The sequence below is a fragment of the Drosophila grimshawi genome, unplaced genomic scaffold (assembly GCF_018153295.1).
Source record: "Drosophila grimshawi isolate 15287-2541.00 unplaced genomic scaffold, ASM1815329v1 contig_44, whole genome shotgun sequence".
NCBI classification, from domain to species: Eukaryota; Metazoa; Arthropoda; class Insecta; order Diptera; family Drosophilidae; genus Drosophila; species Drosophila grimshawi.
This window is the reverse complement of record NW_025063240.1, coordinates 17,705,958-17,723,619: the sequence shown is the minus strand read 5'-3', so window position 1 is coordinate 17,723,619 and position 17,662 is coordinate 17,705,958. Positions and strand designations below refer to the sequence as shown.

General features: G+C 41.0%; 6 protein-coding genes across 7 annotated transcripts in view; 2 read left to right on the top strand and 4 right to left on the bottom strand.

The window, feature by feature from the left end:
* Position 1: 1 nt before the first annotated feature.
* LOC6559025 (collagenase) lies at positions 2–999 on the bottom strand. Its single transcript, XM_032742969.2, has 2 exons — positions 734–999; positions 2–674 (listed from the first exon to the last, which is right to left on the bottom strand). Exons 1-2 carry the CDS (start codon positions 973–975, stop codon positions 653–655), a joined length of 264 nt encoding a protein of 87 aa, XP_032598860.2. The 5' UTR covers positions 976–999; the 3' UTR covers positions 2–652.
* On the bottom strand, positions 110–562 carry LOC122322349 (serine protease 1-like). Its single transcript, XM_043215389.1, has one exon. It carries the CDS (start codon positions 560–562, stop codon positions 110–112), a length of 453 nt encoding a protein of 150 aa, XP_043071324.1.
* A 1,291-nt stretch (positions 1,000–2,290) lies between the features above and the next one.
* Positions 2,291–3,157, top strand: LOC6557043 (serine protease 1). Its single transcript, XM_001983802.2, has one exon. It carries the CDS (start codon positions 2,314–2,316, stop codon positions 3,103–3,105), a length of 792 nt encoding a protein of 263 aa, XP_001983838.1. The 5' UTR covers positions 2,291–2,313; the 3' UTR covers positions 3,106–3,157.
* Positions 3,158–3,811: 654 nt separating this feature from the next.
* Positions 3,812–4,658, top strand: LOC6557111 (serine protease 3). The gene has a single exon (XM_001983803.3). It carries the CDS (start codon positions 3,833–3,835, stop codon positions 4,628–4,630), a length of 798 nt encoding a protein of 265 aa, XP_001983839.2. The 5' UTR covers positions 3,812–3,832; the 3' UTR covers positions 4,631–4,658.
* On the bottom strand, positions 4,659–12,166 carry LOC6557064 (cyclin-T). The gene is made up of 4 exons (XM_032742948.2): positions 10,760–12,166; positions 10,593–10,638; positions 9,039–9,607; positions 4,659–8,970 (listed from the first exon to the last, which is right to left on the bottom strand). The coding sequence occupies exons 1-4, from the start codon at positions 11,355–11,357 to the stop codon at positions 6,698–6,700; spliced, it is 3,486 nt and encodes a 1,161-aa protein (XP_032598839.1). The 5' UTR covers positions 11,358–12,166; the 3' UTR covers positions 4,659–6,697.
* A 3,882-nt stretch (positions 12,167–16,048) lies between these two features.
* The window catches only part of LOC6557044 (ecdysone-induced protein 74EF), a 37,906-nt gene continuing 36,292 nt past the window's right edge, over positions 16,049–17,662 (bottom strand). For both annotated transcript variants that reach the window (XM_032742970.2, XM_032742971.2), the window contains one exon: positions 16,049–17,180. In XM_032742970.2, the coding sequence (XP_032598861.1) occupies positions 16,261–17,180 (920 nt within the window). In that variant the 3' untranslated portion in view covers positions 16,049–16,260. The remainder of the gene's footprint in view (positions 17,181–17,662) is intronic.

Here is a 17,662-nt window from a genome sequence, read left to right as displayed (position 1 = left end):
GTATGGGAAAATATTTTCGAGTTTATTAGTGCCGTTTTATGAAATTATAATCGTCTCTTTCTATTTATAATTGCAAAGTTTTCACCTTTATTAAATAGAACTTTTCGGCTTAATAAGCGACGCCAGTTTCGGCCTGGATCCAGTCGAGGTAGTTGGTCACACGGGTGAAGGCTACCGGCAGCCCCTTCTCGCAACCTTTCTGGGAACCAAAAGAGGCAATACCGATCAGGGTGGGTATCTTCGAGTCGAGTGCCAGGGGACCGCCATCGTCGCCGCCGCAGGTGGAGGCGCCAGATGTGGTGGACACACAGATGTTGGAGGACTCGATGCTCGCACCATAGGTCTTCGTGCAGGCTGCATTGGAGATGACCTCCATGTACGCGTACATAAGATCATCAGAATTATATTGGTCGGAGTCGGAGGTGCGACCCCAGCCGGTAGCGACAGCCTTCTCATCAACATAGCTGGCGTAGGGCGGTTGCATGCTGGGCAGTCTGATGGGAGAGATTCCGGAAGAGTACTGCACAGCTGTAATTTTGATCAGAGCGATGTCGTTCGCCATAGTCTTTCGGTTATAGCCACTGTGGATGAGGATGCTATCCGGGTAAGCGTAGCGCTTTATTTGGCTGACGAAACGTCTGATGGCGCCAAATTAGAGCTCAACGTATTCAATACTGGCATTTTATAGAGAGAGGATTAGCGTAAATTCATTTGAAACCACATTCAAACTTACTCATCTACGCAGTGAGCAGCGGTCAAGACCCAAGCGTGTTCGAGGAAGGCACCACCGCACCAGGAATAGGTTTTGCCATTCTTCACGTAGAGACCAACCTGGTAATCGAACTGCCAAAGTTCGGCCTTTTCTCCGTTGGCAATGCGGCCATCGGGTCCATCCTGAACGGGACCCTCCTCGCCGCGGAGAGCCGATCCTGAGGCGTAGGCCAAAGCCAGAGCAAATACAACGAGTATCTTCATGATGAGTACTCTGAAGACTGTAAAGTGGTCAACTTAACGAGCACCTTTTATTGCTAACTATCGAATCGATCTTTATGAATGAACAATTTGATAAGACTCCCATTGGTGGGCTCTTAACACTTAATTCCGACGATCTTCCAGCGGAACGATAGAATCTAATCATTTAAACAAGTTCATTGAAATCTAATAATATATAAGTCAATATATATACACAAAATTGATAGTGATGAACGTGTTCCTTATCGTAGTTTCCGTAGGTACCTTGGTCTCAGCTCATTGCATTGATACTGCTGATTCCGAGAATTTCCTTGATGGCGCTCAAGGAAGAGCAGCATGGACAGCGGCGCATCCAAAGTGTTTAACTCTAAACAACATGATTGATTGATTTGAAATATTACTACACAAAAACATAAATATATAGTTAATAAAGATAAATATGGATACATTTCAATAGTTGTAAAGCCTTTTGATATGATATATGTCAAGGATTCACCGAGTTCCGGTTATTTCCTGCATAGCAATTGTTGTCGCTTTCTTTGCGCATCCTAAAAGTATGCTTTGAATAATTTTATTCTCTGAGACATCAATAGACTTGGTAAGATTTTTTCGGCATTAACCTGTTTTTTAATTTGAATAATCGTTATGCTCTCGAAGCTTCAATCGATTAGACCTGCCTCCCAATGCGGTATATCTTATATAAGGAGGAGGCGTTGGGCATCAGAGTAAATACAGCGAGTGTTTTTCATGACAATAATGCTTTAAGCATTGAAAACTGGTCAATTCAACAAACCCCTTTTATAGATAATTTTCTAATCAACATTGTCAAGTGGTTTTCTGCTCTTTAACATTTTAATCAACTAAACTGAAAATGATTCATTGATTTTGTTTTATTTTGCGAATTGCTATATTATTAAGATAAAGTAAAGATCGTAATATTAACTCGACTGCTCTCTTGTATTTTCATTCAAAATTAATTCTTGTGAAATTTCAATCTATTGCTAAATATGTACTTGGGACAAAAGTGAAAAGCAGTTGAAGTCAATGAATGTTTTTTGATTAAAATACTCAGTGCATCACATTTTTTAATTAATTTTCGTCTTTTTTGTTGTTGCGAAACCTTATAAACTAATTATTAAAATGTATAATTGTCAACATAATAGTCAATATAAATATACTACATTGATATCAGAGCACGCGCCCCTTATCATGCTCTCGAGGGGTTGTCTCAAGAGAGAGACACTTTGATTAGATATATTCCTCCCGCTAACTGATTAGAGAACCCTATAAAAATGATGGCTTCTCTACTGGCCAATCAAGAAGTTTCTTTAACTGCGGATCATGAAGTTGTTTGTTACATTTGCTGCTCTTTTGGCCGCCGCGGTGGCTGCACCCATGGATGGGCGCATCACCCATGGTGATGTGGCTCATGTGGGTCAGTTTCCTTACCAGGTGGGATTGAGCATTGCGATCGGTAGCTCCGGAGCATGGTGCGGTGGTTCCCTGATCTCTGACCGTGTTGTCCTTACTGCTGCTCATTGCACGGATAGTGCCGATTCAGTCACTGTCTACGTTGGCGCCACTAAAATCAAGGAGGAGGAGCCCGGACAGCAGCGCATTCATGTGGAGAAGAAGAACATCATTGTGCACGAGGATTGGGATCCTTCCAAGGTCGTCAATGACATCTCTCTCCTGAAGTTGCCCGCACGATTGGAGTTCAACGATCGCGTCCGTGCCGCTACTCTGCCCAAGAAGAATGGCCACTACTCGACCTATGAGGGCGAAGAGGCCATTGCCTCCGGCTGGGGTCTCGATAGCGATAAGGCTGATGCCGTCTCTCCCGTCCTCCGTTACGTTGAGATGCCCATCATGAAGCCATCCACCTGCAACGTCTACTGGGCTGGTATGATCACCGACAAGGTCATCTGCATGAGCACCAAGGGCGGCAAGTCCACCTGCAACGGCGACTCCGGTGGCCCATTGGTTCACAAGGAGGGCGACATCAACTATTTGATTGGTGCCACTTCTTTCGGTCTAGCCTTGGGCTGCGAGAAGGGCTACCCAGCTGTCTTCACCAGAGTCACAGCCTATCTGGACTGGATCGAGGAGAAGAGCGGTGTGGTTAACAACTAAACTGCAATTGTTGATATTTGAAATTATAATAAAAATGAATTTTATCTAAAAATTTGTGTATCTGTTGATGGTTTTTGGATTGATATACTTTACTCTAATGACATCTTGACATTACAAGACGGTGCAGCTAAATTCATCTGTCTTTCATATATATTATATTTATATATATATATTAACCGATTAATTGTTCACGGGCATTAAAATCATATTATTAGGGTTCTTAAGCGTAAAAAGAATGTTCTGAATTAAAAATTGTTTTAAAAAATCAATGTATAATAGGAATAAGCAAATAGCTTCGATCCCTCAACTTATCCTTCGACGTTTTTACTTAACTGTACAGTTATCAGATCGATTCTGCTCTGACTGCACCAAAAATATAGTTATAGTTCAAGTTTACTGATCAAGAATATAAATAGACCTATATTCTTAATGGGTAGCAAACTTCGCGATTAAATTATAATACACTCTACAAGGGTATAAGAACTGTCCACTTGTTTCAATGGGAACTATATATATTACAACACTGTTGATTACTTTCGGGATTGATACTCGATTGAGCAACTGTGAAATTATCTGGACTATCATGTGAAGACTCTCAATCGTCAAGTATTGAGGTTTAAGCTGTTGTGATAAGGCACTCCACGCAATGGCGATGTAGCCTCGCCAGCTGTATAAAACCAATGTAAATGTTTAATGCAGTTACTAATTTGTAAACGGTCTTATTAAAATGAAGTTTATATTTTTTGTTACTATATTATATATGCTCTATGTGACTGGGGCTAACTTTGCCGATCGCATTACGAACGGTGAACTGGCAGTGGCGGGTCAGTTTCCCTACCAGGTGGGCTTAAATGTGTCCTACGGCAATACGAGCACCTGGTGCGGAGGAACTTTGATTGCCCATCGTTGGGTCCTCACCGCTGCCCATTGCATGGATGGTGCTGTGGGTGCAACTGTCTACTTGGGTGCCATAAACATCACAGATAGCGACGAGCCGGGACAGCAACGCATCCAGGTGGAGCAGTCACGGATTATAGTGCACGCCAATTGGACCCTGAGCACTGTGGCCAATGATATATCACTGATAGAGCTGCCCACTCATGTTGAGTACAACGATCGGGTGAGAGCTGCCCACTTGCCAAGGGGATTGAATGGCAGCTACTCCGACTATGAACATAAGACGGCCTTCGCCTCGGGCTGGGGACGTGAGAGCGATAGTTCCATCTCCGTCTCACCGACGCTACGTTATGTGGCAATGCCCGTGATGCCGTACAGTCGGTGCAGGATGTATTGGGGCGGTTCCCTATCCGAGAAGATGATCTGCATGAGCACGACCAGCGGTAAATCCACCTGCCACGGCGACTCTGGCGGTCCCTTGGTCAACAAAGAGGATGACGTTGACTATATAATTGGTATCACATCATTTGGCCTATCGATGGGCTGTGAAATTGGTTTTCCAACCATATTCACTCGTGTAACCAGCTATTTGGATTGGATCTGGACACACATTTCGACTTTGGAGTAGAAAATAAAACTGCTAATTGTGATTTTTATGTTTTTCCAATTTTTTTTTTTTTATTGTTGTTTTGTTTTAGGTTTTGAAATTTTTATTCGGGCTTTCGTGGCAAGCACACAAACATTATTCCCAAGTATTCATTTTCGAAAGTGTTTCCAATGAAACCCAAGATGAGATTTGCGCGCTCGGCGAACGCCATTTTTTCTCATTTTGCTTTTGATCTATGTACAAAAATTAAAAGTTAAGAGGGGGAAAATTAATAGATACAAATTACGGGTATAATTACGTGTTGCTTTTCTTTTTTTTTGTTTTGTTTGTTTGTTTGTTTTGTATACCTTAACTTTTGCTGTTGCTGGTTGTTGTGGATTAGCAATTAGCAAGGTTTGGAAATTTGCTCGCAACTTAAATAACATTTTTGCTTCATTCCGAAATATGAATATGTATTATGTATATTGTATGTGTGTAGTTTAGTATATAGCTTTACGTTCTTTTTGTTTTTGATAGCTTAATGCAATTATTTAGAAATCGAATAGTGTGTGTGTCGAAAACGCGCAACGTTTGATTAAATTTGTTTGTTTGTTTGTTTTTGCTCTAGTCGAAAATTACATAAGTTTTTTATTCCCTTTTGATATAGGTATTTTTGTTTTCGCTTAATTTCATATATTTTTCAAAGCTTTATTTTAATTTTTGTCATCTTATTCTTGTTTTTTTTTTTCACTTATGTTCGAAACATTACTGCGATTACTCGCTTATATTTTTTTTTTTCAAACGTTTTGTGTTTTGTGTTTTTTTTTTTTTGTTTTTTTTATTTGTGTTGCACAACAATTTATTATTCATATGCGCTTTAATGCTATTAAATAAAAAATATATTAAAAACAACTGAAAGCTACGCCAAATTTAAGCGACGACTCAATCTTGTTTGCTTAAACATATTTCCTTCACTAAAACATTTAATTGTTTGATGCTGTTATTGTTGTTGTTGTGTGTTGCTGTTGTTTTTGCTGCATACATTTAAAATTATAAGTTAATGCATACGAATTCTAAAAATCATAATTGAAAAACGTAAAACTTTGCTAACTAAAAATTAATGTCGTACATTTTAACGGCGTTCATTTTCCACTATTCTTTAATTCAAATAATTTATTTTTCGTTTGTTGTTTGTTGTTTCTAAATGTGTTCTTTTTTTTTGTTGTTTTTGTTTTTTATTTCTTTGTTTTATGTATTTTTTTATGCACGTGCGTCTTTAATTTAGAATCAAATCGCTTGCTGTCTCTCTTTACTATATATTTGAATAGATTGTTTTCCAAAACTTGAGTACATTTTGTTTGTTTTTGCATTAGTTAGGGCCGTATTTTTATCTAAGCGGAAATTGTTTCTCTTGTGGCTATATACAAACAGTTCAGTGAGGCTGTGTGTGTGTGTGTTGGGTGTGTGTGTGTGTGTCAATATGCATTTGTATGGGTATTTGATTTACTAACTTATATTCTAAACGGCCGTGCTGCGTAGAATTCGGCAAACTCTTCGCGCAATCGAAAAATGAGTTTTACTTTTACATTTTATTCCGTTTACAATTATTCTGTGTATTTGTGTGTGTGTGTGTTTGTGAGTGTGTAGGTGTATGTTATATATGTTAAAATTACAAATTAATTAATGCTGTACAAAAGTTTGCGAAGGTTTTTTTTTTCAGCTTCGAGTTTTACTTGATTATCATATAATATATGCTTAAATCCAAACTACTCTCGGATTGATCTGCTCGCTTTCTGCTTTCTGCCGATGCTGCGATATTTGTGGATTTTTCTTTGCCCTTAACTAAAAATGGATCCATAATAACTTAGGCAACTAATGCATCTCAACCAACAATTACGACTACTGTAGGCTTACTAGGTGTTTTTTGTTTTTTCTTTTTATACATACAAACTATATATCAAGAGGGGATAAAAAAGGTGAAACGTATATGAATGTATGTTAATTGAAGAGAAACGGAGAGGGATTGGGACAAGGCTACTGCTAAGCTGATGCTGATCACGATGATGATTATGATGATGATGATGATGATGACGATCATCACAGCAACAACTACTTTTTGTTGTAGACGGGCAGCGCAGGAGGCGGTGCAATGCCACCAATACCACCAGCAATAGCAGCAGCAACAGCAGCAGAAGTTGGTATGCCCGTTGGCGCCATCAGCATTGTGTTGGGCGTGGACGACGCTGTCGTCATGTTGGCGGGCAGGCCGAGAAGATTGGAGACTGGCGCCGCCAGCAATTGGGATGCGGCGCCTGCACCGCCTAGTGGTGGATAGGCGCCACCGACTCCATTGTACTTGGCATAGTCTTGAGTTTTGCTCTTCTTGCTGTCCTTGTCGCGATCCCGATCGCTGTGCTTCTTCTTGCCGCTGGTACTGTGACTGCTGCTGCTGTTGCTATTGGATGAACTGTAGCCACCGCCATAGGGTGCAGGCTGGACTGGTGTTATCGCTGGCGGCGCCATGCCAAAGCCCGTAGTTGGAGCCGCTGTTGGCATCGCCAGCAGTCCAGCGGCAGCTGAATAATTATTGGGCTCCACCTTGTTCTTGCTGATCTTCAGTTTGAGGGGAGCTGCGGCGCCATTGGGATTATCTGTCGCCGTATTGGTCTTGATGACCAGCTTGAGAGAGTCCATGGAGTTGTCCTTGCTGCTGCTGCGCTCCTTTTGCTTGTCCTTCTTGTGTTTCTTGCGCTCCTCCTTGTCCGGCTTGTCCTTCGACTTGTCCTTCTCTTTGTGTTTATGTTTGTCCTTCTTCTTCTTCTTCTCCGACTTACCAACACCATCCAGATCCTTGCCATCACTACCACCACCACCATCCAGTTTGGTAAGCGCACCCAGCTCCATCGAGGATGGCGCCGTTAAATTGCTGCTAGCCATGAGGTTTATGGGCGTGCCCAGTGACTCCTTTTTCATGTGCAACGGCGGTGTTGGCGGCATCGGCTCCAGCAGCTCAATGGGCGGCTTCAGGCCGGGCATGGTGAGCGCATCGGGCTTCAGCAGCGAGGCATTCGTTGTGCACAGGCTCGCCTTGAGCAGACTACGCACCAGATCCGGCGTCGTCTCAATGCCACCGCCATTCGTCATGGACAACGGCACATGTTTGTCCTCGTAGCTCGGATAGCCGCCTGCCAAATTGACGCCCGTGTCCACTTTGCGGACCTTGTCGCGCGGCAAACTGCCATCGTGCTCATCCATCTTGTTGAGGCCGTATTGGCTGCCCGACATTTCGTTGGCGCGCTTCAGATTGCTGTTGCCCAGTTCCCCGGTTGATGCCAGCATTTCTCCATGCGACTTTTTGTGTGGCGGTGGTGGCAGCATCGTCTTGGGGGCACTACTACTACTGCTACTGGAGTTGCCACTGTTACTGTTACTGTTGCTACTATTGCTGCTGCTGTGGGGCAGCGTGCTGCGATGCTTGTCCTTTTTGGTGGGCGTAAGGCGATCCTTTTTGGGGCTATCCCGATCCCGCGCATGATTGCTTAGCTTATAGCCCAGACTATCGGGCGGCGGCAGCAGTCCATTGAATTGCGACTCCTTCTTAATGTCATTCCACTCCGGACTGAACAACGAGTTGTTCTTGCTCAGCTGCGGCTGTGTGGCAGCCTCAGGTGGCGGCATCTGCTGTTGTTGCTGCTGCTGTTGCATATGATTGTAGTTGGGGGGCACGCTCTGGCTTTGGCCATATGGCAGCTGCTGCTCGTAAGGCGGCATGCTGTGGACGGATGACGATGACGATGAGCTGGACGACGTGACGGATTTGTTACGATGCGAGGAGCTATGGCTGACATAGCCAGCGGGCGGCGGCAACGGCGCACCATTGCTACCACCTGGAGCACCAACACCGGCTCCTCCTCCGCTGCTGCTGCTCTGGTAGCCACCGCGTGACATGAGCTGGTTGGAGGCGCCACTGTTGCTATAGGACGGCGGTGCATTAGGATACATCTTGCTGCTGCTGCTCGACTTGCTGCCATCCTTCGATGGAATGCCCGCTGCAGATGCTCCACTGCTGGCAGATGAGCTGCTGCTGCTGCGACTGTCCAGGAGTGGAGGCGGTGGCTGCTGCGGCTTGGAACTTGTTGAAATCTTGTGACCACCATGCGCTTGCATGCCGCCGCCCACAGGCGGTTGCATGCCACGCGACGACTTGTGATAGTCCATGGGCATGGGCGGTCGTATCGAGCCTGGCTGGCTGCTGGAGGAGCTGCTACGTTGACTGTTGCCCGAAGAGGATGAGGACGAGGGACCGCCAACACTGCTGCCACGCTGTGCCGACGCCGACGAAGGCGGGCGACTACTATAGCCAGCTTGCTTCGACTTATGATCTACAAAATAAGATGGAATATATATTTATGTGTGGATCTGTGTTGCTGGCAAGCACTCAAAGACTTACCACCATGCGCCTCGGGCGGCAGTCCGCCGGGATAATTTGGCATCTTGTGATTCGATGATGAGGAGGAGGAGGTAGAAGAGGACGAGTTACCTGGAACACCGCCACCACCGCGTCGCTGCTGTGGCGGCACCATCGTCGGCGGCGGCAACAGCGCCGCCTGTGATGATGACGATGACGATGAATCCCGGCTATCGCTGCCATTCATTAGCTCCGGCGGCGCTGTGATATTGGAGTGATAGCCCTTCATCATCTCGCTCATTTTCCAGTCTTCTTTCGGCTTGTTGTCCTTGCTGTTGGCCGCCGTCCGATTGCTCGCTCCCTGTGCAATTGCCTTGATCGAGTTCAGCTTGGACTTGAGCCGGGCGGGACTCTTCTCGTAAATGGCAATAAACTCGTCCGTCAGCTGCTTGAGCAGATCCAGCGAGACGCTCTTGTCCACATAGTAGAACCAGTGCTTTCCCTCCGTCGATTGCGGTATCTCCCAACGCGACCACTTGCAGGCCAAGTAAATGCAGAAGCAGGCAACCACTGTGGGTCGATATTGCAGGCACATCGAGGTCAGATGTAGGCTAACAGTTTTCGAGTTTGCAAGGCGGAGCAAGTGCGTCGAACGAGGATAAAATATGCATTTAATATTGTGGTAGTTGTAAATTTATTATTTTTATTGTAAATCAATTTTGTATATCAAAGTTATAATCTAATTACTATTGAGCCGATATCTGTGAGTGGCATATACATTTTGGCATAGTATTAACGTCTATAACTCATCTAGATTCTGGCTTTAATCTTTAAGTGAAATTCACTCGATTAAGTGCTATTTTCACTGATCTCATCTAATGGATTGTATCGCAATATTCCCAAAAATGCATCTCGAATCATTGAAAACAAGCATTTTATTTTGGTAAGCCAAGTTTATAGCAAGTTAATTCACACCCCCAAAACAGACAGAAATAATCCAACAATTTAACAAGTTTTTTTATTCAAGGACAATCGTTTTTGGCTCAAACAATAATTATGGAATGGATGACATATGATAATAATTTAAGAACTATTTCAACACCGATAACAAATACAAAACAAACAAAAAACTATCTTCGGATGACCTCAGATTTAATACCCTCGCAGATATTTCAAATATAAGCTTCATTTTGCTTCAACACATTTGTGAATGCAGAATGAAGAGTGAATAGCCAATGCACATTGGTCGTACAGACATGTCTGTCTGGCTATATTGATACAGTTTGTCGTCCTGATCAAAAACATATATGATGTGTCCTCGTCAGAATTTTTAACAATATCTGCAAGGGTATAAAAACAAAATTTGTACGTAAGTTAGGTGGTAACTAAGAAATCATAAAATGGTCAATGCTGTTTACCGGTTTAAGGACTTAAAATCAACTGGGCACAGGTAAGTTGTCAAAAGGGTCGCCTTAAGCTGAGCTAAATGGCTTTTTTTGTTTCTCTCAGAGAGAAGTTTAATCTTTGGCCAGAAATCTGTACACACACACACACACTCACACACACATCGACATATCATTTGTTGACAGCCCATACCTGTTTGAGGCCAAGAAGTAGGAGGTTTGCGCCAGATCCTTGCATGCTAAAATTGATATATTATTTACTGTGGTCAGTAATCAATTGACAAGCATTTCGGAGAGCATTTTTTAATTTGTAGAAACTACAATAGTATTTAAGTGGATCGTGGAGGATAAGGTGCATACCTTTGACCAGCTGGCAGGTGCGTACGACATGCGTGTGCGGATGATCGATGGCCACATCGAAACCGAGCGTCTGCAACAGGACGTTCTCATTGAAGACGAGCTCCTGGGCGAGATCTGCGTACGTTTGTTCGCTTGTCTGTGGTAGACACTTGTTCGCCGCCCTTATCACATGCTCCAGCTTGCGTGGCTGCTCCTCAACCTTGGCCGCAAGAAATAGACTGGCCGATGCCATCGAATTGCGATGGAAATGTGTGAACGAATGAAATGCGTAGAAGCGATGCATATAAACAATCGCTGTGTTTATGCACAGCTGCGACACTTGCAGCCGCTGGCCCATCTCCTGTATCAGATACGCTGTCATTTGTCGATAGTGCAGCTCATCGTCGCATTTGATGCCACAGCGGCGACTCGGCGAATTCGTCAGTTGCTCCGTGCTAAAATACCAAATCTTATCCTTTTCAAATGGCAGGTTATTGTTGTTGTTGTTGCTACTGCTGCTGTTGTTGTTGCTGCCGTTGTTGTTGCTGCTGCTGCCACCGGCTGACGTTGAGAGCGCAGCGGAGGGGGGCAGGCCCGCGGGCGGTGGCAAAAGACTCATTGCTCACACGCACACACACACACAACCAACAACAATAACAAAGAGAGAAAATATAACAGACACCCACGCGATCTTCTTCTTTAGAATTTGTTGTTAATTTCACATGCAAGAGGCAGAAAAAACACACGCACACTTTTGATGATTTCTCTTGATGTTTTGGCTTGGCAGCTGAGTCAAATGTTGTTGGTGTTGGTGCTGTTGTGGTTGTTGTTCTTGCTGTTGTTGTTGTCGTCGTAGTAGGAACTGTACAAATTTCAAGAAGAAGAGCAGTATGTCTTTTTTCTTTGTCGGCTGTGGCAGCAGTTGCGTTTGTATTGGTATTGGTTGTGGCGTGGAGTGGTAGGGAAAGGTGGCTGACGCTGGCTGAGCTGCTACTGCTGCTGCTGCTGCGCATCGACAATTGCCACAACACATTTGCTTTGCAAAAAATAAGCAAAATGCACACTCGTTTTTGCGTTTTGTTTGCTTTTTCTCGTAACTTTTCACACTTTTTACGCCATTCAAAAATCTGCTTTTTGCTGCTGCTGTTTTGATGGCGTTCGCAGTGTGTGCGTTCGTGTGTGTGTGTGTGGTTTTCTGGAAATTGCGACTGCTCAGCGACGGACATACATAGACGCGAGCACGACGACGACGACGTTTGTTATGCAACTTTTACATCAATTCATTGTTATCATTGTTTGTTATTCCGTTCGATTCGCCACACAAAAACACCTCATTTTTCTTCTATAATTTGCAATGCAAATGCATCGCAAAAAATGTGATTTTGGTTTTGGAACGCACAATGACACAAAAAGAAAAAAATGTATGTATGTATATGTATTTACAGTATGGCCGTCGCAGTCATCTTCGCTTATCGATACCGTATATCGGTATGACAAAATATCGACATTACCACATGACCACACAATAATATATCGTGCTGCAGTATTTTCTGTTATCGATATCGCACATTAAGTGCAACCCTTGTATTTATGTCTAACAGAATATTTAAATATAACGTGTGACATGTTAAATGGAAGTGACAGATCACTGAGGTTTCTGTCATTATTAAGCGTAACTGCCAAGTTGTCAACGTTTTCAAAATGTAATTTTCTTAAAAATTGCTATGAACAAGTAGTCTAATTAATAGAAAGAGTTTTGTTTTAGTCTCATTTATTTATATTATTTATAAAACAGATAATATATAAGTATGTATATATATATATATATTTTTTTTTTTTTATAGCAATCTGTAGATTAAAATATACAAAATTTAGCTAAAAATCTTAAAACTCTAACGGTTCCATAACAGTAAATAATTATGCTATTTCTTTTCAGATTTCGATTTTGCTTTTCTGAAGTTGTGGTTGTTGTTGTTGTTTTTTTTTATATCCATGTTAAAATTAAGCCTTTACCATTTTAATGTTCGACCTATTCGACCATTTAGTCACCTACATTCGTTCCTTTTCCATTCTAATTACTAATTTGTGGCTCGCATTTGCTGATTTTAATGCAGACGTTTTCGAATTCGTCCGCTTCAATGTACATTAAAAAGAAACTTAAACTTGTAAGCATAGCGCTTAAATATATGGATGCACATTATATATTTTTATATATAAACTACACAATTATCTTCTCAACAGATTCGCTATCCAACTTCCCGTTTCAACTAGCTAATGGAGACCATTCCTGAACAATATCCAAAGTGAATTGCATTCAATATCAAACGTTATCAATTTTAACCATTTCCACTCCACTCTTAAAAACTAATTCCATGCGTGATTCTCATTCATTTTGTAGTACCAATAAAGTAAGTATTTTTTTAGAGATCTTTTGCGTATTGCATTGCGATCATCTTTCTCAAATCTAATTTAGTTGGTCTTATCCAGCGTATGTGATTTGTTTTTGTTTTTGTTTTGTTTTTTGGTTCTGACCCAACACACATAAATATATTATTGTTGTGTATATATAATTATGTACGTAATTACTTATTTCTGTAGTTGGAACTACCGACTAATAAGTGAAACATGAGGTCCAGAAGTTGTTTATATACAATTACAGTGCATAAATAGCTTGGCGGTTCCAAAAATTGTTTTCTCCACTTCACAAAAATGAATATTTCGATGCAATTTGTGTGTGTGTGTATGTGTGTGTTGAACGATCCTTAAAAATAAGGTTCTTCAATTGTTGCAAGTGTGATCAAGAATTTGAGAAATAAAAAATCATTTAATCTGATACTTGCTGCTTAAAGCTGTTTGTGGTTTTTGTTTTTTGGAAACTATTGGATTTGGTTTACCAATTTTCGTTGCATCCTTTTTTCAAGTTTGTTTTCTTTCGATTGTTCTACATAAAATTGCTCAAATTTGATAATGCTTACAGCACTCAAAATGTGATTAAGAATTATATATGTATGCTTGCTTGTATTTAATGCAATATTCTTAAAAATCTATAATATATATGTGTATGTATGTAATGTTAAGATAGACATATAAACGCACTTGCTGCTCCCATTTTCCCCATTTCCCCACATTTCCCACATATCGCGAAACCTCAAAAACTGAGTCCTCATCTAAATCATGTATCGTGAAATACATGAAAATTTCTGCCTTAAGCTACAAAATGCATCATCTAAATTTATCTAAAATATTCAATCTGCTCGGTAGCATAAATATGGTATATAGACTTTGAATATATATAAATTTCTTTTTTTTCTGTTTTTTTCTTTTCATTTTCTTTTTGTAACTTATGTATTTCTTATGTACTTTATAATGGGAGGTATATGTAGATTTCAAATTTGTAACGGGTTGCAAATATTTGTATGTTTTTCATTATTATGTGGTTTTTTTCATATCGTTATCGATATTTGTGAAAATAAAACTCATGCATATTGAAATAATAATTTTATTTTAATAATAAAAAATAAAAAATAAGCATAAAAAATGTATACAATAAACAGAGTTAAACTCAAAACTCACTTCGTTTATTATCATATCATATCATTATCATACTCGATCATTGAACAAAAATTAAAGAAAAACGTTAAAAAACTTTCATTCTTTCAATCGGTTTTTTGCCTTGATACATACACATATAATAATTAGATAATGATAAAGGTACTTAGAGAACGCAACTACATAAAAGTATAAAAGAAATGTATTGAATAGAATAGAACTAGGAGTTTTGTCGTTTCTTCTTCTTCTTCTTCTCTTTCACTTTCTCTTTTCATTTAATTTTAGTTTAGTTTATGCATTTAAGAGATTGCACATTTTGGGCAGTGTTTGAAAATTGTTGTTGGTGTGTGTGTTGTTGGTGTAAATGTAAGTTGCATTGAAAGTTGGAACTGTTTTTTTTTTTTAACATATTGGTAGTGTGTTGTGGCAGTGTGACGTAACAAAAAGCGTTTACAAAAATATTTCAGTTAAAACTTCAGACCAAAAGTAGATTGCAGTTTGTTTGATATCCTTTTAACTCCATAGTTTACGTGTGGTTCAGTTTTCATGAAGTTGCATTGTTTTTCATTTTGTACAGTGCAGCTTCATTAAAATGCACCACATAGAATAAAGTTGTTGCTCTGTTCTGTTCGTGTGGTTTGTGTTTCTTTCTGTTTTTCTGTTTTTCTCATGTTCTTTTTTTTTAAATATACAAAACTTACAAGTTAATAATTACAAAGAAAGTTTAGACCAGCAGTTACAACTTTTTGCATTTGTTTTTGTTTTTTTTTTGTTGTTTGGGTTGGCTGAAAGTAGCCTTGAACGGGTGTGTGTACTGTGGCTATTTTTTGTTTTTGTTTTTGTTTTTGTTTTTTTTTTGTAGGCAGGGTGTAAGAAGAAACACTTAAATAAATAAACTATCGATAAGCATATAAACCTAATTAAAACTATGAAATATTTCTCATCTCATCTCGATTCCTTTCTTTATCTTCCGTTTATAAAATAAGCAACAAAAACAATGAGCCCAAAAAACCGCACACGAATACAGTTAACCGATTAACTAACTACTACCTTTTTTTATGTAGAACTCGTGCTACGCATTTTTTTTTGTAGTGTATCTATGTGTATGTGTGTGTGTGTGTAACCGTTTTGGGGTGCTTTGGGCGGGAAGGGGGTAGTTATTTAGTAGGAAAGTGGGGGTAAGGGGTTGGTTATTTAGATATATTAGGCTAGGTATTTGTAATAGGTATACAGTAGTAATTCGTAGCTATAAGTTTTCATTTTACACATACACATATCAAATATCAATAAGATTTCTTCATCGATCATATCAATAATATAATAATAATAATAATAATAATAATAATCAATAATAATAACAATATGCAATAATAATTAATTAATTAAATGTTACAATTAAAACACTAAAGCCAATGAATAGATCATTAATTACTAACGCATTTTTTGTTTAGCATTTTGTTTTTGTTTTTTTTGTTGTTTTGTATACATAATATTTATATATGTATTTATATATATTATTTATACATTTACACAAGTGCATGCATATACATATATATGTGTATATATATATATATATGCATGCGCCTAGCAACTATGTAATTTATACTCTTCCTCGCATTCTAAATCTGATGTGTAATCCACTCAACTCTTAAAACCTAACCGATAAAAACTCAACATGTACAAAATAACCCCCTTCGAAACAATTTTAAATGTACACACACACACACATTTGTGTTTGTATGTGTGTGTGTGTGTGTGTTTGGGTGTATGTATATAGTTTGGATGCTTCTCTATATATATGTATATATTTCTACTATTGCCGCTAGCCGGTTTCAGCTCCCAATTCTATTGCCACCGATTCCATTTCCGATTCTGTAAGGTTACACGTCCTATTTACATGCTCTCTCTCTCTCTCTCTCTCCCTTTCTCTCTCTGTCTCACTCGCTCTCTTTCGATTTGCTGCTATCTCACTCTCATACGCCATTGCAATCGATCTCAACAATATCCTTGGGCACATCGACAAACTGATAGACCAGCCGCTGACCATCCACCTTGGCGAGGATGCCACGCTGATAATAATATCTCAGGGCACGGCCCATTGTCTCATAGTTCATGTCGGGCTTATTCTTGTGCATGCCCCACAGGCGAGAGACCGCCTTGGAGTCGACCAGCTTGAAGACGCCCTTCTCACGGTTCGTCCACTTGATGAAGCGCGGACAATACTCGCGATCCTGCAACAGCTTGAGCAGGAATTCCCACAGATATGTGGTGGATCCCTCCCGGCTGCGCCGCTTGACGCCCATCTCCAGTTTGGGTTTGCGTGGCTTTTTCGCCTTGCGCTGCTGAAAGCCGCCCAGCTCCAGCATATAAGAGAGATCATAGTTAACGCTGCTCGACGTTGCCGGCTGCTGTATAACGCTCTGCGTGCCACCGCCGCCGGAACTGAGCATTGTGGCCGCTGCCACAGCGCTGCTGCTGCTGACAACAGATGCGGCTGCTGCAGCTGCTGCTGCCGCCGCTGCTGCCGCATTGGCAATTGTGGAATGCGTATGCTGTCCTGTGGCATGCAACTGATGCGGCAGTTGCGACTGCGGATGCTGTTGTTGCTGCTGCTGTTGCTGCTGTTGCTGCTGCTGCTGCTGCTGGAGGTGCAACTGTTGCTGGTGGTGTGACAATTGTTGCTGCTGCGGCGCATGCTGCTGCTGCTGCTGCTGCTGCTGATGTTGCAGGGAATGATGCTGATGGGTGCCAAAGCCATTGTTGGCACCTGAATTTCGCTGTGAGGACGCCGACGTTGGCGCATTGAAGTAGGACGTTGTCAGATAGCTGGGAGCGCCAGGCGTGACAGGATTAACGCCGCCAGACCCGCTGTTGCCATAGTAATTGTCGGGCACTGTAACGAGAACGGAACGGGAACAGAAATTATGAGTAAATTCATTTCAATTGTATCTACAACTTATTTTAAAAAATGTATGTTAATTAGCTGTCTCAAAATCACTTTAATGCTCTGTTACAAATATTTGACCCGGACAAAGCCGCGTGCAACTGTTAACTTCTCTGTAAACAAACATGCACACATCCATGAATGTTAACATAGCATGTCGTAGACTTTCTAGCTAATGTTAACCACTGTGCGCAGCGCAGTTCGCTCACTGCTTGAGTATTTCACAGTGCACACTTGCATATATTACATACATACAGACATACATACATATGTATGTAATTTTATATGCTATTTAGTAAGTTTTGTTTTACATCCGGCGTCAACGGCGCTGCCGTTGCCCAATTCAACAGCCAGTTGCACGAGAGGGTGGGGGGTGGGCAAGAGCAGGAGGGCTAAGAGCGAATAAAATCAAAAGTATTCGCTCACCAATA

Excerpts from the sequence above, each read along its gene's own strand:
- LOC6559025 (XM_032742969.2), bottom strand. The coding sequence starts at position 975 with ATGAAGATACTCGTTGTATTTGCTCTGGCTTTGGCCTACGCCTCAGGA. Across the intron at positions 675-733 it reads GCTGCTCACTGCGTAGATGA|TATTGAATACGTTGAGCTCT; the intron begins GTAAGTTTGAAT and ends ATAAAATGCCAG.
- LOC122322349 (XM_043215389.1), bottom strand. The coding sequence starts at position 562 with ATGGCGAACGACATCGCTCTGATCAAAATTACAGCTGTGCAGTACTCT.
- LOC6557043 (XM_001983802.2), top strand. The coding sequence starts at position 2,314 with ATGAAGTTGTTTGTTACATTTGCTGCTCTTTTGGCCGCCGCGGTGGCT.
- LOC6557064 (XM_032742948.2), bottom strand. The coding sequence starts at position 11,357 with ATGAGTCTTTTGCCACCGCCCGCGGGCCTGCCCCCCTCCGCTGCGCTC. Across the intron at positions 10,639-10,759 it reads CACCTGCCAGCTGGTCAAAG|CATGCAAGGATCTGGCGCAA; the intron begins GTATGCACCTTA and ends TATCAATTTTAG. Across the intron at positions 8,971-9,038 it reads GCCGCCCGAGGCGCATGGTG|ATCATAAGTCGAAGCAAGCT; the intron begins GTAAGTCTTTGA and ends CTTATTTTGTAG.
- LOC6557111 (XM_001983803.3), top strand. The coding sequence starts at position 3,833 with ATGAAGTTTATATTTTTTGTTACTATATTATATATGCTCTATGTGACT.